This window comes from Seriola dumerili, unplaced genomic scaffold (genome assembly GCF_002260705.1).
Source record: "Seriola dumerili isolate Sdu_G_001 unplaced genomic scaffold, Sdu_1.0 BDQW01000068.1, whole genome shotgun sequence".
In the NCBI taxonomy this organism is placed as follows: domain Eukaryota; kingdom Metazoa; phylum Chordata; class Actinopteri; order Carangiformes; family Carangidae; genus Seriola; species Seriola dumerili.
In genome coordinates, this window is record NW_019174323.1 from 13,816,360 (window position 1) to 13,844,097 (window position 27,738).

At 45.6% G+C, this 27,738-nt stretch overlaps 1 protein-coding gene across 1 annotated transcript in view; it reads left to right on the plus strand.

Annotated features, from left to right (window-relative positions):
• bahcc1 (BAH domain and coiled-coil containing 1) overlaps positions 1-27,738 on the plus strand; it is a 52,455-nt gene that overhangs the window by 865 nt on the left and 23,852 nt on the right. The window contains 6 exon segments of the mRNA XM_022743231.1: positions 18,535-18,693; positions 22,771-22,881; positions 23,202-25,238; positions 25,735-25,846; positions 26,402-26,595; positions 27,206-27,346. Coding sequence (XP_022598952.1) covers positions 18,535-18,693; positions 22,771-22,881; positions 23,202-25,238; positions 25,735-25,846; positions 26,402-26,595; positions 27,206-27,346 — 2,754 coding nt within the window.

Genomic DNA, 27,738 nt, shown 5'->3' on the forward strand with positions numbered 1-27,738 from the left:
CACCTCAGGATGCCTGGACTAGAGCTGGCTCCAGACTGCCAAAGCCAAAGTCAGTTGACTGTAGCAATGGCAAGTAGAATATACTTCAACCTGAGGCATTTCAATCATTTTGTCATCATTTGGAGCTGATACTGTCGATTATGTATGCACAATAGCATTTGTATGTGCATGATCTGTTTTTGACAAAGTTATCAAACCTCATCTGCCTTGCTTTCATGATAGGGGGGGGGGGGGGGGGGGGGTCTGGCTAATAGAGGTGCCGGTAATACCAGAAAATCCGGTTTCTATATTGAGCGGGGACGTGACGGGGTGCGAATGGGTTGACAGTGCATGCATTAGATTTAACAAGTAGCTTTGGTATCCTGTCTCAATAGGGGAGGAGGGGGGATGGGAAGGTGTGTGTGTGTGTGTGTGTGTGTGTGTGTGTGTGTGTGTGTGTGTGTGTGTGTGTGTGTGTGTTTGGAGGGAGAGAGAAAGAAAGAAAGAGGCTCCGTTCGAAAATCATACACTGTCTGTAAAGGTGCTGGACTCACTGGGTGAATGTGAACGTGCCCGATGAGAAATCCCATTAATTATCATTTGCAAATGCAGCGGCTTCTTTAAACACACGCTGAAACTCGGGCCTATGAACGAGACCCTCTGTTGTGTGTGGGATCCACATATCCTCTGTCTCCACTTATTTGCATATTCATTAGTTTTACACAACGGTAAAAGCGACGCAGACGTCCAGTCCGCAATTTTACCTGTTAAAAAACTGAACAAAAATACTTAATTTCCACATTTCCAGTCAACGCACTGAGCTCGATGCACTTTGTGTTTGACCTTTGCCGAGCTTCAGGTCCTGGTTCGGGTGTAAGATTTCTATAAATACCGGGAACCTGATTTAAAAACAATAATATTTTTAGCAACTTCAGAAATGTTCACACAGCCTTCATGACTGTTTTCACTTTAGAGCATTTACATTTATAGTTACAAAGCCCATTTTTACCCTGAGTGGAACATGTATCTATGTCTGTATATACATTTCCCATTATTATGTAACAATATATGAAGGACTATCCTAATAGTACAGTAATTCTATTTATTAATTTTTATAATTTAGGAATTGTGGAAATATATTCTGAAATGTAACATATTTAATCATCTGTGTGTCCAATAAAAATGTTATTGTAAATGCAATATGTACAAAATGTATTATACTATGTATAATTCTGCAGTACATGTGTGCATTATGGTGTGATTCATATTTAATAATTTACATAATTATAGTTCGACATTATACTTTATATAAATATATTATACACTTATTCATACAGTGTAATTTATTTTATATTGATAAAATATTTGAGATATTTCATGAGACATTTAGCTGCATGTCTCCTTTCAATTTGACATAAATGATTTTACCAAAAAAATAAGACCATGTCATTTTAAAACCTTCAACAAACACACGTCCACCCTGCAGAACCATTTAAACAGATTATTCTCCACTCTGACTGATATTGCTCCTCGCTGACATGTATTATGGTCCCAATTTAAAATGATTCTGTAATGTTGAAAGGAAAAAAAGCATAGTAATGCATGGTGATAATGCTATTGAAATGTATTCAAGAGGGCCTCTCACTGGGACTCAAGGTGCATGACACTGTATTGAGATTCCAGATATCCAGACTCTCCATGCATGTCCCTGATGGGGTTTTGACTGACATGATGGGCATAGAGGATTGTTGTTTTGGGATGGGGGTTGGGGTACGTGTGTGTGTGTTTGCTGGGAAGGTTAGGATGGGGGTTACCTTTGTGCTTGCCCCCCTTAGAGATTCAGAAAGCTGTATTCCTGGCCCTAGGCCTCGGCACAGGGGGTAGATATGATGTGGGGTTGGCCATACCAGGGCAGGAGGGGGGTTACGATGAGGGGGGTTTGTTTCAGATCTTTGGAAAGAGAGACACACATACACACATACACATTTTTTTTTTTTTTTTTTATACCTTCTCACAAGCCCAAACTGGGTGTATCACTTACAGAAATTCAAAGTAAAAAAAAAAAAAAAACTCATTCCCCCCATGTTTCTTCATATCCCGGAAAACCTGCAATCCATCAATTTGCTGAAGCCTCTTATTTAGATCAGCATGGTGTCTGCTTGAATATGGTCGCGCTTGACAAGGTGATGGAATGACAGCCGCATACCAACGCCATAAGACTCAGCCCCCATTTGATAAAACCCCACAATGATATTACACAGACGTTTAGATTACTGATAGGAGCAGTGGGAAAGCCTTTGTCTCTCTCTGTCTGTCTTGCTCTCTCTCCCCTCCCTGTTCCATTGCTTTGCTTTCATTCTACTCTCTCTCTCTCTCTCTCTCTCTCTTTCTTCCCTTTTCTGTGATGTTAGCCCCTGGGCAGTAGTTGTGCAAGTGTGTGTGTGTGTGTGTGTGATTAAGGTTGGGTTTACCCCGCAGTAGCACAGGTGTGCAGTATTATGGAGGGCGTGGCAGAGCTTGTCATTGAACAGGTGTGTTACTTCCCAGACAGCAGACGGTTTTTGTTTACATGACTGTATGTGTGTGTGTGTGTGAGAGAGAATGTGTGTGTGTGACCCAGTAATACAGGCAGAAAGAGCGTACATTCATGTTACATGTGTGTACACATTCACAGCTGCACACACACACACACACACACACACACACACACACACACACACACAGACACACACACACACACACACACACAGACATGCAGGGTTTCTACCATAAGCCGCTTGTGTTTTGTGCTTTGAAAAAGTAATAAGCCATAATCATGATGTTTGGGTTAGACTTGATAACCTCCCTGCAACTTCTCTCCGTCTTTTCTCTCAATCCTTCCTCTCTGGCCTCATCTCCTGACCTTTTTCTTCTTCTCCTCTCTGTTCTCCCATCATTTCCTCTTCTTCTTTCACTCTTCTCCCTGTGTTCAGTCTTGTTAGTGAAGCACAAGATCCTGCAGTGAAATTCTGCATTTCTCTGCTATAAATGTGAGTAGATGTGAGTGAGTGTGTGTGTGTGTGTGTGTGCTACATGTAGCCGCCCTGTCCATTCATCATGTGGCTGTCAGCAATGTCTCTCCTCTCTTGGAAGTTTCTCGGCTTTGGCTTTGAGCGTCAAAGTGGCACTGATGAGACACACCCCTTCGCCCTTCTACATGCACACACAAACTGGCATGACGTGGAAAGAAAGGATGATGGGTTTGTGCATGTGTACGTGTGTTTGGAAGTTGTGTGCGTAGTGTTAGAGATACAGAGGTCTGCAGTTAGTACGTATATGTATTTGTGTGTGTGTGTGTGTGTGTGCAGGATGCTGATTATGTTCAAATGCAAGGGAGGAAAAGCCCTAAAAGAAAGGAAGAAAAAAACAGGGTGAAAAATAAAGAGTATGTGTATGTAAATGATAGATGGATAGAGCAGAGGAAGAGAGGGAGGAGGAGAAGGAGGAGTAGAGGGAGTAGAGAGGCTGAATGTTTCCACCTGGTTGGTAATCCAGTCAGATTACCACCGCCTGACAGCACCCACTGGCCGTCTTCCCCGACTCCTCAGCCTGGCGTCTCCGCTGCCTCTCAAGAGTGAGACTGAGTGAAAGTGAGAGAGAGGAGACGCTTGCCTCTGTGTGTGTGTATGTGTGTGTGTATGTGTGTGTGTATGTGTGTGTGTGTGTGTGAGATGAGTCAGCAGTGGGTGAGCCTCTGACAGACCCGGCCCCCCTCACCTCACCAATGGTACCCAGGGTACAAGGAGCACATCCCGCGTGCAGCGCGCAAGACGACCCCCTGTGTGGAGGAGACAGGTGGTGGAGGCTGCAGCCAGCCGAGCTGCGATTGGACGCAGTGATAAAGGGGCAGAGAGTAAACTGTCAATTCAGTTAACCCAGTTTTTACCAATGTAGCGCCAATTTTACCCAAAGCGTGTGAAAACCACCCAAGACAATGGGCTGTTTTAACCCGTCATTATTATCTTTTTTTTTTACTTTTGGGTTATTTAAACAAAGTTAAATATAGTTGTTTTTTTTTACAAACTGTTATAATCTATAAAAGCTCAGCACTATTTGTCACTGATTGTTAATAATATGTAATTTTAACATTACATCCACATCATTTTGCACAACTATACTAAATATATTTAAGGTAAAACTTGATCTTATCGTGTTTAATACTGTGTCAAAATAACCATATTTTAGTTTTGGTAAATAATCCAACAGTGATTTAAATAACAAGATAACACCAGGTCAAAACACCCAATTTAATCTAGATGGAGTTAATCCACTTAAAAGTATTGTGGACTAGGTCAATTTAGCACCAGTGATTTTCAGTCTGTGTTAGGGTTAGGGGATTTCATCCACAGGCATACATTATCAGCACACCCGCATTAGCACTTAGCACTTAGCACTTATCTAAACTTCAAATAAAATATTCAGCAAGGCCAAAGAAATGAGTTAAATGAGTCTGACTGTTTGAAATTTGTTGACGCATTAAAGGCATTAAGTCATTAAGTAAAACCAGCAAAGTCATTAAAGGCATTTCCATTACAAATTAGACTCTTGTGTATGCTTTGATATTTCAAGCAAACTATGGCACATCATTTAAATGTATTCCTGAATGTTTCACTGTATCTAATCAAATTGACCTCCGAGTAACTGTGACCGAGACTTCAGCTGTCTAAAAGGTCACATCAGTGGAAAGATAAAACATTTGAATATATTAAGTGAAAGTCTTTTTGATGTCAGAGCTTTGAGTGAAGACTGCATTTGTTCTGAAGCACATTTGCTGCAGCGACAGAAAGACTTTTGTCTCATCTCCAACTCTCATCCAACATGTGAACAGCTGCTTATTGTCGGTAGCAGTGATTTGAAGGGAGTGGAGTGCGTTTGGTTGCGACATCTCCGGGGTGTGAACACACACCACCATCTGATGACTTGGCATGTGAATGGCAAGCGCCAGACTTCCTGTGTCCATGTGCTCTCTCTTTTCTCTCTCTCTCTTTCTTCTCCCTCTCTTCTTCCCCCTTTTTCTTCTTCTTCTTCTTCTTCTTCTTCTGGCCCTCACTGGCAAGACCTCCCCTCCACCCGTCTTCCTCGCTCCTCTTTAACCACATGCTCGCTTTCCCCTCCTCCTCCTCCTCCTCCTCCTCTCCTTCTGCTTTCCTCTTTCACTTCCCCTTCACTCCTCTCGGCTTTTCGAGTGGTCCTCCAGCCCTCCTTCCTCCTCGTCCTCACAGCCCTGTTCCTCCCCACTCTTCTCTCTCCTCCCTTCACTCTCTCCTCTCCTTTCAATCGATCCCCCCACCTCTTATATCCAGCTCCCATCTCTGCCGAACTCCCCACACACCCATCGCCTCCTCGCATTGTTAGCAGACCAGCTTCTCTCAGCACTCCTCCTATTTCTGTCTCAATTTCAGCCTGCTTCCTCTCCTTTTCCACATTGCCTCATTTGTTTCTCCCCCATAGCCCCCTCTCTTTCTTGCCCCCCCCCTCTCCCCACCACTCGGCCGGTTGTTAACGGGCCCGTCCCGGTGCTACTCGGCCCATGGCCAACTCACTAAATCAGAAACGATTGGAGGATTTGGCAAGAGGGAGTGAGAGCTCAGCGCGGCGCCTTTGAAGTCTGAGAAAGGAGAGAAAAATGACATTTTAAACAGCCCGCAAAACACAAGGCTAAAACAGCTTCTTACTCTATACAGGAGGAGGGGGAGCTGGGCGTGTGTGTGTGTGTGTGTGTGTGTGTGTGTGTGTGTTCATTTAAAATGCTCTATAAGGTGTTTTATGTGAATATGTGGCTGCTGTGGCTGGAATTCACGATATGAATGTGTGAAAAACTCACGAGATATGTGAAAAGAAATAGTGTGTGTGCGCACAAATGTGTGTGTTTGTGTGTGTTTGTGTGTGTGTGTGTGTGTGTGTGTGTGTGTGTGTGTGTGTGTGTGTGTGTGTGTGTGTTTGCAGACACTATAATTCCCCGCTATTTTATGGCTTTCCACTTCTTCAGAGGGGTCAAGGCAATCCCCTGTTTACGCGACGTGACAGAGAGGTGACATCACTTAGCGGGGGGACAGACATGATGTCACAGTCTCGCCACATCCACAGGTCTTCTGCACCCCCCCCAACCCCCCCCGAAAGTGCACACCGCAAAGCGAGGTGGCGCAACCACGGCAACCCTTATCACGGCGGCAACCGACACCTGAGACGGGCCGTCTCTTACCCGTCTCAGGGTCACATTTATGCCTGACTCATCGTCACTCGAGCTGACTTGTTTGACTCAGCCGGGTCCCTTTTCTCGTCTGTTGTGTTTTGGTTCTCTATTCGATTCATTTCAGCTCTGTTTGGCTCATTCATATTGTAATGGCCTCCATTCAGGCGGGTCTATGTCCAGTTTGTTTTGCTGTCAGGGGCTCAGATGGATGGAGGGGGCCGTAGGTTCATCTGGAGGTGAGGTTAAAGAGTGGCCGCACTACCTCCTGAATGCTAGAACCCTTCAAGTTTTTCTGAGGCACACTGCTGCTGGCCCACAGATTTAACAGATTGAATATTTGGTCTGAAAGACAGCTAATGTGCTCTTAAATAGGAAATAGGTTCATATCTCTGTGTGTGCGTGTGTGCGTGTGTGTGTTTGTGTGTGTGCGTGTGTGAGGGAGGAAGAGAGTAAGAAAAAGAGAGAAGCAGCTGTGTGGAACAGCATGGATCGTTACACAGTGACACACATGAAAGCATTAAGTATATTCAGGAACCTTCGTTGAATATACATGGAGCTGTGTGCAGCTTTGTATGTATCTGTGCGTGTGCGTGTGTGTGTGTGTGCGTGTGTGTGTGTGTGTGTGTGTGAGAATCCCCTCCCATGCTTTTGCCCGAGCTGAGAGTAGTGAGAAAGAAAACACGAGAAGAGCGCGCGGGCGCGAGAGAGAGCAGGAAAAAAAAAAAAAAAGAAAAGAAAAAACAACAAAGATCCGTCATCAGTCATTCATGGCTAATCAGTCTCGTGGGACGTACACACACACACACACACACACACACACACACACACACACACACACACACACACACACACACACACACACACACGGTGCCGAGGTCCTAATCCTACTGGGACTGCTTGTGCCTCTGTGTGTGCCTGTCTAAATTTTGGATCCAGGCTGATTAGAAGCAAACTCTCTTTTTTTGCATGTCTCTCTCTCTCTACCTCTACTCACTCTACTCTTTCTCTCTCTCTCTCTCTCTCTCTCTCTGTCTCTTCTCCTCTCTGTCTTTGATTGCTGGTAAAGTGTCTCTTCTCCTTCTCTCTATTTTTCTCTCTTGTCTCTTTAATAACCGCCTACTGTCTTTTCCGGGTCGTTTTGATGTGTGTTTTTGTAATGTTTGGAAGCATGTGTGCATGCATAATATAGGAACGTCTTTTGTGTGTGAGTGTGCACTTATCTCTGCTTGTGCACGTGTGTGTTCACCGCTGTGTGTGTGTGTTCCTATGTCTTACTTCATCAGAACCTCTTAGTGTTGGTCTTGTCTGTGTTTTATCAGCTCTTCCATTTGTTTCTTTTTTTTAATCAAATTAGCTTTAGTGGCATGGATATTAATGTTATTACCAAAGCTAAATTACACATTACTGAATATAACATGTTGTCATGATAATAAATAGATAAATAATTACAACTAGACAAATAACAGAAAACAGCAGAACAAAAGAGTGGTCTGATTTTTCTTCAGTTGTGGTGTAAGCATCACTTTTAAGGATATTTTCTGTGCCATGTCTATGTATTTTAAGCTTTTTGTGTATGATTTAACACTGTTTTAGTTAAGGCTAGGGGTTAGGGGGTTAGCTAAAACGGAATTTATGTGATGTCAAATGACAGCACAGCAAAAAAATGCATAGTGATAACATGGAATGACCTCAGAAGTTGCTGTGTTATTCGTAGGCCGCTCAGTGATCCCAGGCTGTGTATGCAGATACATATTCTCAGCCCAGAGAGTCGATCTGTCCCTAAATGTCAGGAGGTTTTCTCTGGACGTGCAGTATGATTGTTAGTTTTGTGTCAAAACGTTCCCTTGTGTTTGTGTAATTGGTGTATTCAGTGAGGAAGTGAAGCTCTGTCTCAACGGCTCACAGTGAGAGCACAGTCTGACTTCTCCTGGTAGCCAGGGATCACTAAGATAATATAAGGATATTTGCTGATATTGATATAATTATTTATATGACAATTTTATGCAAAATGCCACATAAAACTAGCAAAACCCCAAAAATTCACTCTTTTTTTTTTTGCTTACCACGGAGTAGTTGATTTTGTTAGTTTTAAATTTGAATTTGGAAAACAAAATTGTGTAGAATGGTCATAATCAAGTCTCATAATGATTCCATGGAAAATCAATAATATTGAGTTAAGGCTGCAATGGTTATTTTTGGTGTCCACTAATCTGCCACTTACTTTCTTGATGAATTGATTCAGTTTGTGGTAAAAAAAAAAAAAAAAAAAAAAAAAATGCCAATCACAATTCACAAGTTCTGGTTATGTCTTCAAACAACATGTCAGTCCAGTGACACAAAACCCAACGATATTTGGTTTTTGATCAGTAAAAGTAAATTAAAAAAAAATTGAAAGAATCTGCAACTATAGGAAACGTTTGGCATTTTCGTGTGCAACATAGCCTGAGGGATTTATCACAATAAAGAAAATAGTTGTTGATTCATTCTCTGTCAATCCTCTTCTCAATTAATCAATTTATCTTTTCTGCTCTATATTGAATTATTGGCTTCTACTACATGCGTCAGTGGACAGGCATCCACACGGTTTCTCTCAGCTTTCTTGCTTGCCTGTTGTAAAGGTGTGTTTTACCGCCACATAACCTTGTCCTTGTCTAAAAGGTCAGGAACTTTTGTTTTAGGTTGTGTAAAAATTGGGATTTTTTCGTTCGTTTTTGATCGTGTCTTTTATTTTGAAGGTGTAGCTGAAATAACCAGGCAGAAAATAAATTGTTTCTGTTTTGATCATTAATCTTTCATTTCAGTCATTTTAGGCAACGTTTGCATGTTCCAGCCACTCAAATGTTTCCTGTTCTTTCTCTGGTTCATATCATTGTCAGCTGAATATCTTTGAGTTGTGGATTATTAACTGGAATAAGCCAGATGTTTGAAGGGCTCTGAGAAATTCTGATGGGCCTTTTCACTATTTTTTTTTTCCTACGTTTCATAGACTAAATGATTAATGGAAAAACTAATTTGCAGACTAATCAATAATGAAAACAATTATTAGTTGTGGCTTTAATTTGAGATTTATTACAATCTGTTTCCCTCCACTCCATCAGCCTCTTTCTCTCCATCCTTTCTTTTGTTTATTTTTCTTTTCTCCCCCTTTCCCTCCTCTTTATTTCCTCTCTGTGGATCTCTCCAATAATCTTTTATTCCTGTGTAAATATTACAGCAATGAGGGAATATAAAGAATGGAAAAGCCATGCTGAAATAAGGTCAGACTAGGTTATTCTCACCTGCTTTCTCTCTCTCTCGCTTCACCAGCTCCAGTCCCTCCTCACTCGCTCGCTCGCTCGCTCGCGTACCCCATCCCTCTCTCTCTGCCTCCCTCCGTCGCCTTCTCCTTCCCTCCCTCTTCCTCCTCTCGCTCCCACGTTGCCTCTCTCTCGTGTTCGCTTGTCTGCTGATCCCGCTCTTCTCTCTTGTTCAGTCTCTTCCCCCTCACACACACACTGGCGCACACTGACTGTCTGGCACCCACACGCACATACAGTACTCATGCAGACACACACACATATACACACGCTGACACCTGCATGTCGAGCTGTTGAGGGTCTAATTTAAGTAAAGTGCTTCTCTAGGAACCACAACCCCTCAACTCACGATGATGGAGGGTGATACGGTGCGGCGTGGTTGAACACACACACACACACACACACACACACACACACACACAAACACACACAGTTATACATAGTCACACACACACTTCCTGCTCCAGTGATACTATGGTATGACTCTCCGTGGCGTGGGATTGAAGGAAGCACTGTACATGGCTTGTAAATAGCATACCGTAATAATAATGTGATACTTGATCCCCGCAGCGAAATTCACCTTTTGTCGGCTGCCTGCAGGTCAGACTGCAGGGTCACTTACAGCACTGGCAGAACTGGTAGGGAGTCGGTGTCTTGCTCAAGGACACTTCAGCGAGGTGGTACTTTGTACTTTGATATGGTTGAATCTGGGTCTCCTGGTTAAAAGACGTTGTCGTCTTCGCTGCAGCCGCCCTGCTGCTTCGCTTCTGCTGCGTAGGTGTCTTTGTTTCCACTGGAGCTGGAGCTAACTTTAGCTGAAGCAGGAATTGTGCTGCACCGCTGCTACAAATATGTGGCCACAATCTCAAGCCCCCTTGGAAAAAATAGCGTGAAACGCTTTGGTTTTGGGAACTTTAGTCCAAAAATAAAAATAAAGATAAGACTCATCCAAAAACTTTAATTACTGCAAGGCTTATCTTATATTTCTTTGTATGAAACAGCTTTTTAGTTGATATAGTGAACTCCTGCAGATATGTAGCTCGCTAACACTTAGCTTCATTTCGTTTTCGTTTCGCTCTGTTTTTGGTCTCCACCATATCCTGAACGAAATGTTGTGCTCTTTTGCTGCTAAATGCCCCACTATGCTCACCAACTAGTTGCTAACTTTGCCAGTCTGCGTTTTGGTGCGGGGCAGGTTGTGTTCAGTGTGTTTTTAGAGCATTTTTGCTGGCAAACCGCTGCCTCTGAGAGCAGTGAGACCGAGGCTAAACAGTGAAGTCACCGACTAGAAAACTAAAACAATGAGCTGGAAGAAGCTAAAACGCTCCATGGAGCTAAGAAGGGCTTGATTCTGTCACTGGGAGCCAGTGATCCATTGATAAAAAAAAAAAGGCCAAAATATGGGCCAAATATTGACTCGTTGCATCACATACTCTTCTAGTACTGTTAACGTCATGGTTTTGAACTGTAATCTTAATCAGGAATAAATATTAATAAGTAACAGAGTCACATAATTCAGCACTAAAGAACGTGTTTAATAGCGAGTTTGTGCTAATGTACCGTAGATTGTAATATATAACCAGAAAGTGGTTAATGTTGATGCGTGGTGAAGCCGTGTTGTTTTAGGTCACATGACTCCTGAAGAAACACATGTGTACCTGTTCATCCTCCGTCTCAACTGTTTTCTGTTAGACTCACTTTGTGCTCTTCCTGGTGTCTTGACCCCCAGGTGTACTTCATCCAGCAGCAGGCACATGCAGCTTCAAATCATTACTGGCAATGCGTGTCTTCATCCGAGTAAAGATGTGTGTGTGTGTGTGTGTGTGTGTGTGTGTTTGCCATGGCTGCAGACTGAGTGGACCGCAGGGGCGTGGCACAGGCATGTCAGACGACCAGAACTCCCAGAACAGGCTTCCTCACTGTTTACCAGAGCTGTAAAGCTACTGTGGGGGTGATGGTGGGGGTGGGGGTTGCATGCACGCACACACACACACACACACACACACACCCATGCACACAAGTTAGACGGAATTGCATTATTGGCTCTCACCGCAGGCTTTCCTGAAATATCAGCAACCTTATGCTTTTAATTAGTGTGTGTGTGTATGTGTGTGTATGTGTCTGTGTGTGTGTGTGTGTGTGTGTGTGTGCGTGCCCACATGTACCATTTGTGTTTCATTCTGACCGAGGCAGCAGAACCAGTCTCGTATGACCCCTATTCCCCAAATTCCTCTGTTTTCTTTGGTAAAACATGGAAAAGCTTACTCTGACAACCCCCCCCCCCGCTCCTTCCCTCCTTCCTGCTTCCTAAGAAACTCTCATATGTTATTAGTTCCTGCTCACCACGACCATATATGGTCTTTCCTCCTGCCGTGGGTGGGTGGGTGGGTGTGTGGCATCCAAAAAGTCTGTGGTCAAAAGCAGGAACATTTTCCTCCTCACTCACAGTTTACTGGTGCAGTTTGTGGGCCACGTTCGCCGACGGAAAACTCTGAACATCACCGGAGCTCTTTTTTTTTTGGGGGGGGCTTTTTCGAGCTGGGTTGATACAAGGTGCAATGTTGCACGTTTTCATTTTAATTCCTCTTGCTTTCCTGCTGCTTTTTTATTTCCTGTAGTTTTTCTTGGAGCTTCAGCCAGCAGACGGCGTGTCTTTTAGCATCCTCAGTGGCTTTTTGATGGTGTAAACGCACACATGTAGATGCGATGTGAGATCGGGATGTTACTACAGTAGTCTCGTGCATGCAGGGAGATGGTATGAGAGAGAGAGAGAGCGAGCGTGTGTCTGCGTGGTTGTGTGTGTGTGTGTGTGTGTGTGTGTGTGTGTGTGGATGGCGAGGCTCTGGTCCGCAGCCTGGGAGTCAGGCTTTGAGCTGTGCTGTTCATAGTCTGCTGATTTATGCGCCTCACAGGGAAATCTCTCATTTGTAGCTCTTTTATCTCAGTTCCCCCCTCCACTCTTTCTCTCTCTCTCTCTCTCTCTCTCTCTCTCTCTCTCTGTCTCTCCCTTTCTCTTTCCCTTTCTCTGTCCTCTCCTCTCCTCTTCCCGCCGTAATGTGATTCAGTGCAGCTGCTCGTCCCAGGCGACATGCCATGCTTTGCTTGCACACCCTGCTCTTTCTAACATGAATGAGTCAAGAGGAATCGTTGATGAATAATAAGATAGAGCAGAAGGAAAATGCTATCTGGATCTAGTCGAGCAAAAGAACTCCTTTTCTCCCCTGAACGTAGTCTTTGTAAGCACCGCTCGGGCGCTTAGTCACACATTGAATGTGTTTGTGTCCCCAGTGCCATAATGCTTTTATGGACCTTTGTGTGTATATATGTGTGTGTGTGTGTGTGTGTGTGTGTGTGTGTGTGTGTATAAGCGCCTTCCACGACTGCCTTGTTTGAGTAGCCCTGTCACTTGTGCAATTCCGTGGTGTCAAAACAGATCAGAAAGGTCTGGCTTGACTCCTGCCCCCTAAATACACACACAAAACACAGGCGTACACACACACACAAACACACACAGACACAGACACACACACACACACACACACACACGGACACATGCACACACAGATTGAAGGCTCGGTGCCAGGGCCCTTGGTGGTTGGAGGCTTATGAAAGGGTCGGACTGACGAGAGGTTGCCAAGTGTACGGCAATAAGCGTAACAGCCAAGCTAACGAGAGTCAGAACCTCTGACACACACACACACACACACACACACACACACACACACAGTGAGACTGTACTGTCAGGCTCTCAAGCTCTCTCAGTAGTCACTACAAATGGCAGAGTAAAAGTGCATGTGTGTATGTGTGAGAGAGAGAGAGAGTTCAGTATATCAGTGTGTGGACAGAGGCTTCTGTTAATTGGCAAATGTGACAATAGAACACGAGAGGATATTGATCTTCAATCGGACAGAGATCGATTTAACTTGTCATCCTTCCAGGTGTGTGTGTGTGTGTGTGTGTTAGTGTGTGTGTGTGTGTGTGAGAGAGAGTTTGTTTGTGATTGTGTGTGTGTATTGATCAGCATCAGTGCATTCAGAGAGCTGGAGCGAAGAATACCACTTTGTTTCTTTATCTGTGTTTCTCCTTGTGACATTGGTTGTATCACCTCTATCTACCCTCCATTGGTGTGTTGCTTCTTCTTCCTCCTCTCCCTCCTCTTCTTCCTCCTCCTCCTCCTCTCTTTCTCTTGTTAGAATAGTGAGAGACCTTGGGATGGTCTGTCCTGTTATCTGTGGTCTCGCTGTTTTGTTTCACTGTAGATTTCCTCCTCAGCAGCTGCTGAGTCAAACACACAAAAGAGGGTTCAGGGTCATTTTTTTCATACTGACCCCCCCCCCCCCACCACCACCGCCGCCGCCACCACCCCCGGCTCCATAATGCATATACTGTATATAAATTAGCAAATGCAAGACCAGCTCTGTTATAATGTAAAGATGAAAGCATAACCATGACACTTTAAGCTGCTTTTCAGTATTTGACACTGTCTTTGCATTTTGCTTTAAAAGCGTTTACCTTTTAACTGTTTCTAAACGTGACTGCTGAGCATTTTGAGCAGATCTCATTCGTCCATCCTTATTAAAACTGTCATAGTGTGTCAGCGAGGTGTGAAAAACGTGAGTGCACTCATGGAAAAAATGTGGCATTAGTTGCACAATTTGAGCCAACTTTTATCCACTGGAGTTAAATTTAAAAATTCCACCCTAAAATAGTCCCACACCAACACAGGTGTTATTTATATCAACCTCTCGCACTAGCAAGAGTGTGACAATTTTCAATTTTACAAAGCTACTTTCTGTGAAGTATTTAGTATTTTTATTTATTTATTTTATAGATAGATTTCTCCCTGTATGACTGTTAACCATCAGTGTAAAATGGCGCCTCTGAAACTCTGGTTGTTAAAGTCTGAAGTGCTGACATCAAATCCTGATGCTTATATTGTTGAAGCTTCAGTTTTGCTGTTATCAAACTCCATTGTGGCTGCACTGGAAATATAACATCTCAAAATTTATGTTTGGCCCCCGTTATACATGAGAATACCAAAAATATGCCAAGCAGCAAAACCTGCCCAGAAAAGCAAGGAACACATCCAATACTTTTTTTTTCTATATACAACCGTGTTACAACAACTATTTTTGAGTGGATTTTCCCCTTAGCAAATCACATTACAGTCAATCATAAATAAACTAAAGCAGATTTTGCTCTCTGTAAGTGCATCTGACTGCATTAGTATGAATAGAAACTCATAATTCTGATTTTTATTACCTTGGATAGTCAACATCGGAGGATTCTCTGCCTGTGTGTTGACACACTTTTCCAATTCATGATGCCAACTGGGAAAAATGGGAGGCATACGAACACATTTCCTACTTTAATTACCACTACAGAGACTGAATGGAGCTGCTTTCTCAGTCAGCAGCTTGTATTTATAGTAAATAACATATGCAGATATAGTAATGTGCTGTGTATAACGATGATGTGACTTTGGTCAGAGCCGGATTTTTGATGTAGATAAATATCTGTGGTTGATCAATCAAACTCGCTGAGGCGTAGAGTTTGTGTAATGTTTGCCATGCCTCTGTTTTGTCTCGCTCCCTCTTTGTCTGATATTCCTCATCAGTTGTGGCTAATTTGACGAGCTCGCAGTCATCGCCCGGTGTGTCTCTGCTCAGAGCTGTACGGGAAACTACGAGAGGATGCAGCGGTGACAGATGTGCAGGGAATGTGCAGATCAGGATAAAACAAAGGTGGGAGCAGAGGGCAGGAAGAGAAGAAGGGGAGGAGGAAAAAAAAAAACAGGGACAGAAATAAGGTTTACGTTAGTGGCTGGCCTCCGAGATGATTTTCCATATCAGCAGGCCAGAGGGAGCGGGCAAATATGATTTTCTCCTCAACTCGCCAACACAAAACAGACAGGGAGGGAGGGAGGGAGGTGACAGGAAAGAGAGGGAATGGGGGGAAAGAAGAGGAGAAAAAGGAAAGAGATGAGTAAATGGAAAAAGATGGGAAAAGGGGGGGATGGGTGGAGATCTGAGAGGATGAGAGATTAAAGGAGTGCAAAGTATTTACACCACTTAACTTACCAATCAGTATCCCTACTTTTAGAAATCAGTGTGTGTATTTTTTAAAATGTCTTTTTTAATAGAAGTTAACTTTCGTGGCTGTCGGAGACACTTCAGGATGCTGCCTGTAATTTCAGAGATGCATGGCTGCTCAGCTGAAAACCGCTTTCTTTTCTATTGTCTGCTCTAGTAGATGAGGTACAGTGTGTGTATCAGTCTCTATTTGACCTGTGTCTACCTGTGTGTGTGTGTGTGTGTGTGTGCGTCTGTCTGTCTGTGTCTGTGTGTGTGTGTGTGAGAGAGAGTCTGCACTGCCAGGGGGCCTTGTGAAACCAGCCTGAGTCTTATACGAGCTGTGTTTTATTATGACTGGCTGAAAGGCCACTGATCTACAGTTGTACAAGAGGGGATTTGGAGAAAAAAGAAAAAGAAAATGAAAAAAACACTGTGAAAATATCCTGTCTGAGAGAGAGAGAGAGAGAGAGAGAGAGAGAGAGAGAGTGAGTGAGTGAGTGAGTAAATAAATAAGTAAGTCTTTTTTCAGAAAAAGTGAAAATATCAAGTGCAAAAGATGGAGGGATTTCTACGTTTAATTGTCTCGGTACAGTGTGTGGTTTGTCCTTATCCGTGTGTGTGTGTGTGTGTGTGTGTGTGTATGTAAATGCTTCAGATCCAATTGTATAAATAGACACACGTGTGATTTCTAACGTGTCTCTGAATACACACCGCTGCTCCATCTCTCTCCTGGTTTATCCCCTGCCCTCTCTCGTGTGTGTGTCTGTGTGTGTGTGTGTGTCTGTGTGTGTCTGTGTGTGTGTCTGTGTGTCTGTCTGTGTGTGTCTGTGTCTGTGTCTGTGTGTGTGTGCGAGAGAGAGAGACAGGCAGACAGTTGGAGGCTCTTGTGGTTGTGGTTGTTAGGGCGTCAGGTCATGGTTGAGGTGCGGGTGCTCTGTGTGTGTGTGTGCGTGCGTGTGCGCGCGCGTGTGTGTGTGTGTGACTCAGATGCGGACTGTTGTGGTTGTGGTAATTGTCTCTGATGCGANTGTGTGTGTCTGTGTGTGTGTCTGTGTGTCTGTGTCTGTGTCTGTGTGTGTGTGCGAGAGAGAGAGACAGGCAGACAGTTGGAGGCTCTTGTGGTTGTGGTTGTTAGGGCGTCAGGTCATGGTTGAGGTGCGGGTGCTCTGTGTGTGTGTGTGCGTGCGTGTGCGCGCGCGTGTGTGTGTGTGTGACTCAGATGCGGACTGTTGTGGTTGTGGTAATTGTCTCTGATGCGAGGCAGCATTTATGGGTAACGACCCAACCCACCACCTCTCTCTCTCTTTCTCTCTCTCTCTCTCTCTCTCTCTCTCTCTCTCTCTCTCTCTATCCAGTGACTAATTACCTGATTCCCTGTGGATATGTTTCCTCCTTCCCCTACAACTGTTCGGGTTGTTCCACTAAATGAGAGCATGCTGATAAGTGGAGATACATTCAAACGGAGCCAAACTGAACTGAGCCTCTTCGCTCAGTTCGCTGGAACCGTCACAGGATGAAATTGAACAAGTAAAGCTTCCTCTCGTTCCTGTCTACGAGGCGAAACTAGGTTTTTACTCCAATGAATTCTTCAAAATGATTGGTCGAATCTTCAGCAGGATGTAATCAATAGAAGAATCAATGATAAGAGCCATGTTGTTTCAAACGCGTCAGTTTCGAGTTTCAGCTGAACTGAAGATTTCAACTGTCATGTTCGCTGCTTAGCTTCCTGTCCATGGTTCTGTCTTACCGCCATCAAGCTGGTCGTGAACTGTAGAAAACCTGGATGTTACATCTGTTTGGAGTTCAGTTTGCCGACATCTTTGTCAGTAAAGTCAGAACCAGCAAAATCTGATTCCGGACCATTTGACCTGTGAGGTGAGCAGACAGATCTGAGCGGGAGTTCAGACCCAAAACAGTCCTGAAATAAAACTGAAATTGGCAAAACCTCAACTTCAAGTTGTGTGACCTCTTCTAAGTTTCCTCTTTAAGAATTACAGCTAAAACCTTCAGCCATTATGGTTAGCATCTGAAGCTAACGCTGACTAAGGCACCAAAATAAATCAACTGTCTCAAGTGACAATTATCAACAGTGACAAATTGTTATGTGAGTGTTCAAACACCAGTCAGTCAGATGCCTCAGGCCTCGGTTTATATATATATTCAGATCAGAATTGAGGGAAAAAAACTGTCTCCTTGAAGCTTTTTCTGGATCATAAGTTTAAGAGAAAAAAATCGGATATGTATGTCACATGTGAGGAGAAAAAATGATCAGAATTGGGACACTTCCAGCTGCAGTGTGAATGTAGCTTGGAGGGATTAATTTCTCTAGGGCAGGTCACGAAATTTCATTTTTCACAGCACTACTCAGTAATATTAATACCAGCCAGATCTGCCGTGTCTCACTTTTTTTTTTTACTAACATCTAACAGGAGAAAAACTCAAGCCTCAAACTCCTGCTGGGATCTGAAAATGTTATTTTTTTTTGAGTGACATTAAAACAATATTTTGTCTCTTGTCGTAATGTTGAGGGGGAAATATGTTTCACCGCTATGTTTTATATTTCAAAGATGAAAATTTACCGTGTCCGGTGCCACGTTCGCCACGTTGCTCGCAAGCAACAAGTGACTCATGCAGACCTCGTCGAGGCAGACGTGTGCACGGAGCCCCATCAAATAAGTGTGAAAAACTGAGGAGTTTCTTTGTAAAGATGCACAGAAGGGAAGAAAGCATGAAACACTTGTCATTTGCACATTTTTTTTTTTTAACTGCTCAGGCAGGTTGGGTGCACATCTGCTTTTTCTCAGTTTATACTTTGGAGCTTCTCATTTCTTCTTCTGTGGTGTTGCTTGCTCATTGGCACCTCAGCAGACTCATCCCCACCTCCTGCTCACCCGCGGACAAATTTAATCAGCGAGCACCTCTCTAACCTCCAGCCTCTCTCTGTGTCGCACAGGTGCTTCCTTCATGGGATCCTTCCTGGCCAGCAGTCTGGGGTCCCCGCCTTCCCACCCTCCTCACCCCTCTGGACCTGCTGCCTCCCCCTCCTCCCCCTCCTATAGGGCTGGACCCCATTCGAGCGCTTCCCCTATTTGGTTCCCCCATTCGCATGAAGGTAAGACAGACACACACACACACACACACACACACACACACACACAGAAAGAGGAAGCAGCCCAGAGTGCTTGGGTCTCTGGTTAATCCAGGGTCTTGGTTTGGGATTAGAACAAGATGGAGCCATTAAGTGGTTTAACCAACACTGAGCTGAAACCAAACACACGCTGTAGTGACGCCTCAGATGATGCTACTTATAGAAACACACACACATACACACACACACACACACACACACACACACACACACACATCTTCTGGTGGCTGTGTATGTCAGTGAGCATGTGGCTTTGTGTTTGTGGCTGTTTTCTAGTTGTGAGCTCAAGCACCATGACGCTCTTAAAACTGGTGCAAGACCAAAGCCTTCCTCTTCCTCTTGCCCCGACCCATAAATACACAAACAAACACACAGACGCACAAACAAACACACGCCTTGATGCAGTTTAAGAATAACGTCATAATTGGCAGTAATTCCACAGTACACTTCAGGCTCCTGCATTTTCTTCCCTCCTTTCACTCAGTCAACTCTCACTCCCCCTTTTTACTCTTTTAGGGATGAGTTTTAAGTTTCACAAGCACCTCCCTTCACACAGACACACACTGACAACTTACCCCCATTTCCACCATCCTCTCCTGCTTCACAGTCCCCTCCCCCTCTGACCGCAGCCCCACCCTCAGGGCCCCTTCTGGGTTAACCGACCTCCAACGGCCCCCTTCCTGATCAGACACACACACGCTCACAAAAATGTGCGCATCCACATGCATCATGTCCTCTTTCGACTGTTAACCGTTTGTGGTCAAAGACTTGGGCTTGACTTAGTTATCTGTCCCTTTCAGGTATTGATGTGTATGTGTTTCTGTCTGTGTCTGCCTGTGTCAGTGTGTGTGTGTGTGTGTGTGTGTGTGTGTGTGTGAGAGAGAGGATTTCTCTTTTGACAGTAAGATGGGTCTAGAAAGATAACCTCCTGAACAGAAAGACAGCTTCCGCCACAGGCTGAATTTCTCAACTAACTGAAAACGGTCCGAATTTCACATTTCACCAGTTTTTCACCAAATGTGAGCGAGTCAACAACAACGCCTTGGGAAAAGTATTTTAAGTCCCTAAACATTGTTGCTGAGGAATCAAATGGAAACCAGTCAACTTTCGGTGCATTGCATACAACCAGCTGTGTGACCACTGCAATAACAGTCCTCCCTCCTCCGCTGCATTTTGACATGTCATGTCAGGAAAAGCACAGGCTTAATCAATTAGAATAATAACGATTGCATTCCTTTTAGGTGAGCCAGCTCCAGCATCCTGCTGCTGTGCATGCTGACTCACAGGCATGACTTAGAGGGACACTTGGACTGAGACATCATTTATGCTTTTCCTGCTATGACATGTTCGAAATGCCTGCTGCAAAAAAAGGGGGCTCTTCTGCCTAATTTCACAGCATGAGTTCAATGTTTGGTGCAAAGTTTTTGGATGCAATCGAAAAAATCCCTCTGATTTTAGAGGTCATTTCTTTTTGTATAAATCTTTAATTGTTTTGTACCAGAAGAGCAAGAGAGGCAAAAAATGTCGAGTCTATCTTTCGCTGGAGAAAGCTGCTGTTTGCATTTCCATCCTTTAAGTTTTAATTTGTCACATCCTGCTTGTGAGGAAGCGTACACGCCAGAGTTTAATTTGGGCAAATAAGTCAAACACGCTGCCTCTCACTCATGGAGACAGGATACTTCTCCGCTGCAGCCCGAAGACGAGCTCATGAGAGCTGCGTTCCTACGCCGAAATCTCTCCTGATGCAGCTTTAAAGCTTGAAAGGAGACAAAAGTTTTGTTTGTACAACTGCCCATTTGCAGCTCATCGAGCGATAAATAGCTACAGTTAAGCCCTGAAAATGAGCACTAATGTCGCCTGGGGTGACTCTCTTAAATCAGATTCATAGAAAGAGTCAGAGGCAGGACTTCAACGTGAACACAAGAGAGAGCAGCTGTGGTGAAACGAGAGCAAGAATGTGTGTGTGTGTGTGTGTGCGTGTGCGTGTGCGTGTGCGTGCGTGTGTGTGTGTGTGGAGGGAGAATGTGTGTGCCTATCAGACAGATTTTGTGTCTGTGTGGCTCAGCTTTGATGTCTGAACACACACGTACGCGTGCGCGCGCACACACTCACATGCACAAACACGCGCCCACACACACTACAAATGATTGTTTTTAAGAATTAAAGCCAGGGAGCTCCGGTAGGCGGTCTGCCAGCTGGCCACGGTCCAGAGAGTGGAGCGTAGCCAGCACAGAGAGAAGAAACCTGGCTAATACACACACACACACACACACACACACACACTGTAGACACACACATAGTCAAAAGATGAGACATATTCACGAAGAAATGCACAGTTGTTTGAAAAACAGCACATATTCTCTTTCACACACAAAAAATATCTTTTTCTCTCTCTCTCTCTCACGCACACACACACTCACACACACACACACACCTCTCCTCTCACTCGCTCGCCCGCTCTGCCTCTTCCACACCTGTCCTTGTTTTTTGTCTCCTCTCTCATGTGCTCTCGCTCCTCTCCTTACCTCCCTTTCCTCTGTCCTCTCATCTCCGCCATCTCAAAGCTCTTCACTTCCCTTTCACTTCCTCCTTCATCTTCCACCCCCCCCCCCCACCCCCCCTCACACTCACACACACACACACACACACATACTCTCCCCTCTCCCCTCTTCATACGCCTCACAGCAGCACCAGATTGGGGGCTTTTCATATTGACAGCCCTGTTCTTCTGGTGTCTCCTTTACTTTTTCTCTCTCTCTGCTGTATATTCTAACCTCCTCTATCCCTTCTTCCCTTTCCTCCTTCCCTCCTTTTTTGTCACTGTGTCCCTCTGCTGTCTTTGTTCCTGTCTTCTTCCGTCTCATCTCGCCTCCCTCGCTCCCCCTCCCCCCCCTCCCTCCTGAGTTTTATCACTCATCATTACCCAGGGGATTGGCTTTAGATGGCTGATAGAGCCTTTTGGCTAATTGTCGCCATTTAGATTCACTGGTTGTTAACCAGTCAGAGTAATCACACACACTCATACACAGACGCACACACATGCGTTTATGCATTGACATTGCAGCATGAACACGCAGACACACTGAGTCCCACACACACACACACGCTGGGAGCAGTGAGGGGGTGTTGGTGGTTTTGCAGTGCGACTGTGGAATGCGTAGGATGAGTTTTTATGGAGTGCTGTTTACTTTGGCCACCACCGTTAAACTTTTAACGGCTGCCAATTAACGGGCCGGCAAGGACACTCTGTGGGGCATGAAACCAGCTGCTGGAGAACACACACACTTCCACACACACACACACACACAATCCAAGCCTTTTGGCCCCGTGATATGTGTTTGTGTACTGAGCTTGTGTGTGTGTGTGTGTGTGTGTGTGTGTGTGTGTGTGTGTGTGCACGGGCCTGTGGTGATTTTGCAGTTTTTTTTTAGTTTTTTTTTACCCCAATACTACCCACTCTCAACCACCATGACATCCCTGCGCACATACACACCCACACTGACCCTCACCCATCCCTACACCCTTCCGGCCCCCCATCAACATAACCACCAAGACCTCCCCTATCCCACGATGCAGTTCAACGTCCTTGAAGACGAGGAGCAGAGTGGAACGACCGTTTACCTCCCAGTGACCTCCTGGGAGGACTGTGCGTGTGTGTGTGTGTGTGTGTGTGTGTGTGTGTGTGTGTGTGTGTGTGTGTGTGCGATTCTGCATACTATTTGTCTTGGGTTTGGGAAAAATGTGTTTTGTAGAAGAGCAAATTCCATCCAGTTAAATGCTGCAAACACTTGGCAGTAGCTGTCGGCTGTGGTTTTTGTCACCACTTTGTCCACTGTAAATAATGTCAACTCCTGTGGCATGTTTGTGCAAAAGTGCATTTATGGTGAAAGTAGCACTAACCGGCCATATTTTTTCTGTGTTTTCCAAAATGGCCCCATCTCATGATAGATTGTAGAGATAAACTGTTTGTTTAGAGGGCTGCTGAATGTCAGCGTTGCGGAGAAACATCAATTCTTTTTTCGCTCTCCCTCCCTCTGACAGGGTACCCCAGCTATTCAGGAAGTCTTGCCTCTCCTTTTCTCCCCATGAGTCCCCTGGATCACCATAGCAACGGTCTCTACGGACAGCACCGCTTCTATGAAACTCAAAAAGGTAGGTGTGTGTATGTGTGTGTGTGTGTGTGTGTGTGTGTGTGCATGTAACAGAGAAAAATAGCTTTATATATGCTTCCTCAAAATGCTTAATCAGCAGTCACCACAGGAGTGAGAACCGGTAACTTTTTCTAGCTGGCAGTTTTTGGTTTCTTTTTCTGCAGATATCTCTGCAGAAGCACATTTTAATGAAGTAATTTTAATAAAACTTTATGAAAAGAGGTGTTTTTAGCCACTTTGCAGCTAACATTCAAATCTCTCTAGATCTCTACAAGCCTTTAGCTTTAGTGATTCATTTGAAGTCGTCTCTTCTCCTCCCAGATCACTTCTACCTGAGAGGCCTTCCTCCTCAGCCCCCTCTGCTCTCCACCAATCACAGCCTTCCCCCGTTGTCCAGGACTGCCCCAGGCCACCCACTTGGCTCTTGCAGCCGGGAGACGGACAATGGGGGAGGAGGCGGGAAGAGCACCAAGGATGCGGGTGAGAAAGGCGTTTCATCTGTGTCGAAGGACAAGGAGCGATCGAGCAGCAAGGAGCGGCACCAGGAGAGCAAAGACAAACAGCATCAGCTCCACCATCACCATCCTCATCAGATGAATCCTGCCACCACTCCATCCAGTTACCACCACCAAGCTTACTCCCACCCTCATCACGCCCTCCTTCCTCACCTCACACCCCAGGGCAGGGAGGAGGACCATAGACATTCTCTGGAGCGACACAAGGAGTACAGAGACGGTGACTCGGGCAGTCAGGGGACAAAACATATGACCGCCTGTAAACTGTCCAGTGGTTCGGGGCCAGACACTGGCTCTGGAGGAAAAGGAGGAGCACTGAGCAGCTGCAGCGGTGGTGGGGTGGCCAGACCTCCATCTGGAGGTGGCAGGCGGTGCTCCAAGGATGGACCCATAAACGGGGAGATGAGGATCAGTGAATCTTCAACTTCCTCCTCTGAATGTATGAGACGAGGGACGGCTGCAGCGACGGCCATGCTGGCACCTCCGACCCCCCACTCTGTGGCCTCCTACTCGATGCCGCCTCCCCCTCCCCCTCCGCCACCTCCGCCTCATGCCTTGCACATGGGCTCCACAGTCACAGGAGGGTGGATACACCACGCACATCACCATCCTCATCCAGAGTTTTACTGTTCCCCAGCCCCTCTTACACTGACGCCTTCCAAAGATCCCGCATCCACCCCTGGAGGGTCTGGCAGGGAGGCGAAAGTCATTGGCCCAACGTATGTGCCCTCAGTTGGGCCACTGGGAGACCTGGCAGCCCCTGACTGTCGTGGAGCAGGAGGAGGTGGGAGAAAGGGAGATGATAAGAGTGGAGAAGGATCGTATGAAAGTCCCTCTCATCATCTCAGCCGACTTAGCAGTTGTCAGAAGAAGGACAAATCGCAGCCACACCAGCAGCAGCTGGGATATGGCAAAGCTGACAAACCTCCTGACTGGAGCCACCAGACGCAGAACTTCCACAAACCCAGCTCCAACATGAGCTCTCAGCCTGAGCTGCGGTCCTGCAGCCTGGAAAGATCTTCATCCTTCAGAGATGTCGAGGTTGTGGACGATGTTTACCGGCCCTCACTCCCACTAGATGCCCAGGGGACACACGGCACATCCAAGAATGGCGGCGATACCAGCACTCCTCCCTTCAGGGACTGTTCCCACTCGGGTCCTCATCCTGATGGGAGGGTGGGATCAGGGGCTCAGAGGGAGGGGCAAAAGGTTGCACGGATAAGGCACCAGCAGCACAGCAGCCATGGAGCTAGTACAGAAGAGAGGGGAAGAGATGGAGGTCAGGCAGCACCTTCCTGGGGGGTTCGAGGGGGCCACCAAGAGGACCAGCGAAAAGGCTCCCATCATACATCGGTTGGTAATGATGAAGTAAGAGGGCTCAGCAGCAGAGCTCCAAATAGTGACCACAACCAGCCCCATTCTCAACAGCCTCCACCTCTATCCCGCTCCTCATCGCACACCACTGAGGGTGAGGGCAGTGCCATGAAGAACCTCATGAACTACAGCTCCCAGCAGCCACTGATGCTGCCACAGCGGAGCCCCTTTGGGGGTCTGGGCTGTCTCAAGCAGGGTGGAGAGAGATCAGAGAAGGGGGACAGAGGAGGAGCTAAGAGCAACACCTCCCTGCAAGACCCTCAGAAACAGTCGCTCCCTCCTCGCCGAGGATCCACTAACGAGGGAGAGAGGGGCGACAGAGGCGGGAAGGAGGCGGGGGACACAGGAGAGGGGGAGGTGCGACAGCCTCCGGTCGGTATTGCCGTTGCGGTAGCCCGGCCACCCCACCGTTCCCCAGACAACACCCCTGGACACAGCAGACAGGGCAGGGTGCTGCCCAGCATGAAAGGTCAGACCTTTATCCTCCTTGCACTGAAAGTCAATTAATAGTATTTCTGTCCTATAAAGTGCATTATGGGAAAAAATACACAGTTTAACACCCGAGAACAGCTATTGGTGTTGTACAGTATCTTACATTTCATGATCTTTATGACATTTTACTCAGGACAGCTTCTGTCGAGTCGTTCAGGGAGAAATTCTTTGTACAGAGGCAGAGATGGGGCAGTGCTTGTCAAAGGACTTCACCTCCAGTCATAGAAATGTATGAGGCACGTTGAGGGGAAGTAGGTATATATGCAAGAAAAGTACAAGCACAAGAAAAGTGCGATGAACATCAAAACGTGATATTATGTGTACAACCTGTATCTGGGCAGACTTTCACTTTAAAGGAAGAGAAAAACAGAAGCTGTTTCAGAAGTAGGGGTGTTTGAAATGTTGTCATCCAATGATATTTTTTTGATTGGCGAATGATAGTAACTAGTAGCACTGTTGTACTTGCAACTCAGGGGTTTCACGCCCCGTGTATCCTCTTGGCCGGGAGGCAGAGGAGAGGAAGAGGATGACCGAGGAGCAGATCAGCCTCCATCACCTGGACAGAGACAGAGAAATAATCATCAGGTGCACTTGAATTTCACAAACACCAACACATACGAGCATACACTCACAGTCACACGCGTGCACGGCACACGGTAGCATCTATTCATTTTTGCTCTCATCTGATAAGCTGCAGTTCCTTCATTCTCTCTCTCCCAGTCTGAGGCTCTGCTTCTCTTTTCTTTCATCCCCTCACTCCATTTACTCCTCTCACTCTTTGATGTGGTATTTCTGTACCCCTTCACTCTCTCTCTTCCCCTCTCTCTCTCTCTCTTTCTCTGAGATGAGATGTGGTGCATTAATGTTACGGGGACTAATATGAATGTCTCTGAAGTATCAGGCTCTTATTATGTAGTCATATTAAGGGAAGAAAACATATAATGAGAACTCATAGACTAGGCACAAGATGATGGCTGTTCCTGTTGCTGTCACATTTCATTTTCTCCGTGATTATAATGGTAGTAGTGGTAATGAAGATGACAAGGATGAAGATAATGATCATAATGATGGTGATGATGATGACAATAAGAGGGATAATCATGATAATGACAAAGTTCACCCCGCCTACCGCCACAACAGGGAAAACAAGGATCGGGTGGAGTTCGCCAGGATCCACCCTTCCAGTAGTTGCCACGGTGACCTGACCTCTCACCTCTTGGTCCCCGGAGGAGCCAACCAGCTAGGGGCGGACCCTGCTGCACACGCTCACCCAGCCCACCACCACTGGATGCAGAGGACAGGAAGTCCCTCCCTCTGGATGGGGCACTCGTACAGTGAGTAGACTCCACACGGCGTGGTCTCTATCGTCAATCATCTGCATTTCATGTGTTTTAGTGAAGATCAGTGTTTTTGCTGTTTTGTTGAGATCACGTCAATCCATCCTTCCTTGGATTTCATATTGATGATTCTTTTTTACTCTGTTTTTCTGTGTTTCTTTTGTTCGCCCATGGTGCTATTGTTAATAATACTGAATACAGAAATCTTTTATTTATGTCTTGGTAACATTTTCTTTAGAAAGTGTTTATAACAGTAAATATAAAAACTCTGGGCTGAATGCTGAATAGCAGTTGCTTTACACCCATGAGCGACGGAGCGTAGCAAAATAAATCAAACATGTAGAAAAGAGCAAACTTCAGGTATTCACATGTGGGAGGAGAAGGAATAATGTGGAGTCAAACCCAGATGAAGGTTGAAAATGGTTGTTTTTTTTTTTGTTTGTTTTTTTTATGCACAAGCCTCCACAACAACTCCACATTATTCTTACTCGTGTTTGATGGGTGTATCCCTGGTTTCACCCGGTACGCAGCACACAATTATCTTTTTGGAGTAGTAAAATAAGTATTTAAATGTTGCTCTCGTTTGACTGTGTTATCTTTGTTCCAGGTCTGAGCCACGTGGGAATGAGCCCCGGCTTCCCACCAGGTCTGCCCGGCCCTCTGCAGCCCGTCTTGGGGTCGCTCACCCAAGACCCTAACTCCCCGCTGGTGGTTCTTCCCACAGAGCCCGGGCCTCACCATCATCTCGGTACGCTAAGCAACCTTTTACAACAAGAGCGCGCATGCGCGCACACACACACACACACACACACACAGGCAGACAACCAGCAGAGCCTATATTCACTGCTGTCTACCCGTACTTACTGCCCCCCCACCCCCCCACCTCCCTCCTTCTCTCCGTTTGTACCATCAGAGACCGCTGCCATTTCTCTCCCAGAGTTTTAGTATCATTGACTAATCATAATATAATGCTCAACTAAGTCCCTCTGTCAGTGGGGCCATGTTTTATAGCTTTGTTAATGGGAGCAGCTATTCCATTGCCCCCTCTGCATGTGCCCAGCATTATGCAAACCATTTTAACTGGCATTCATCTCTCTCGTGGTGGCGCGCTGGACTGGACTTTGTGTGTGTGTGTGTGTG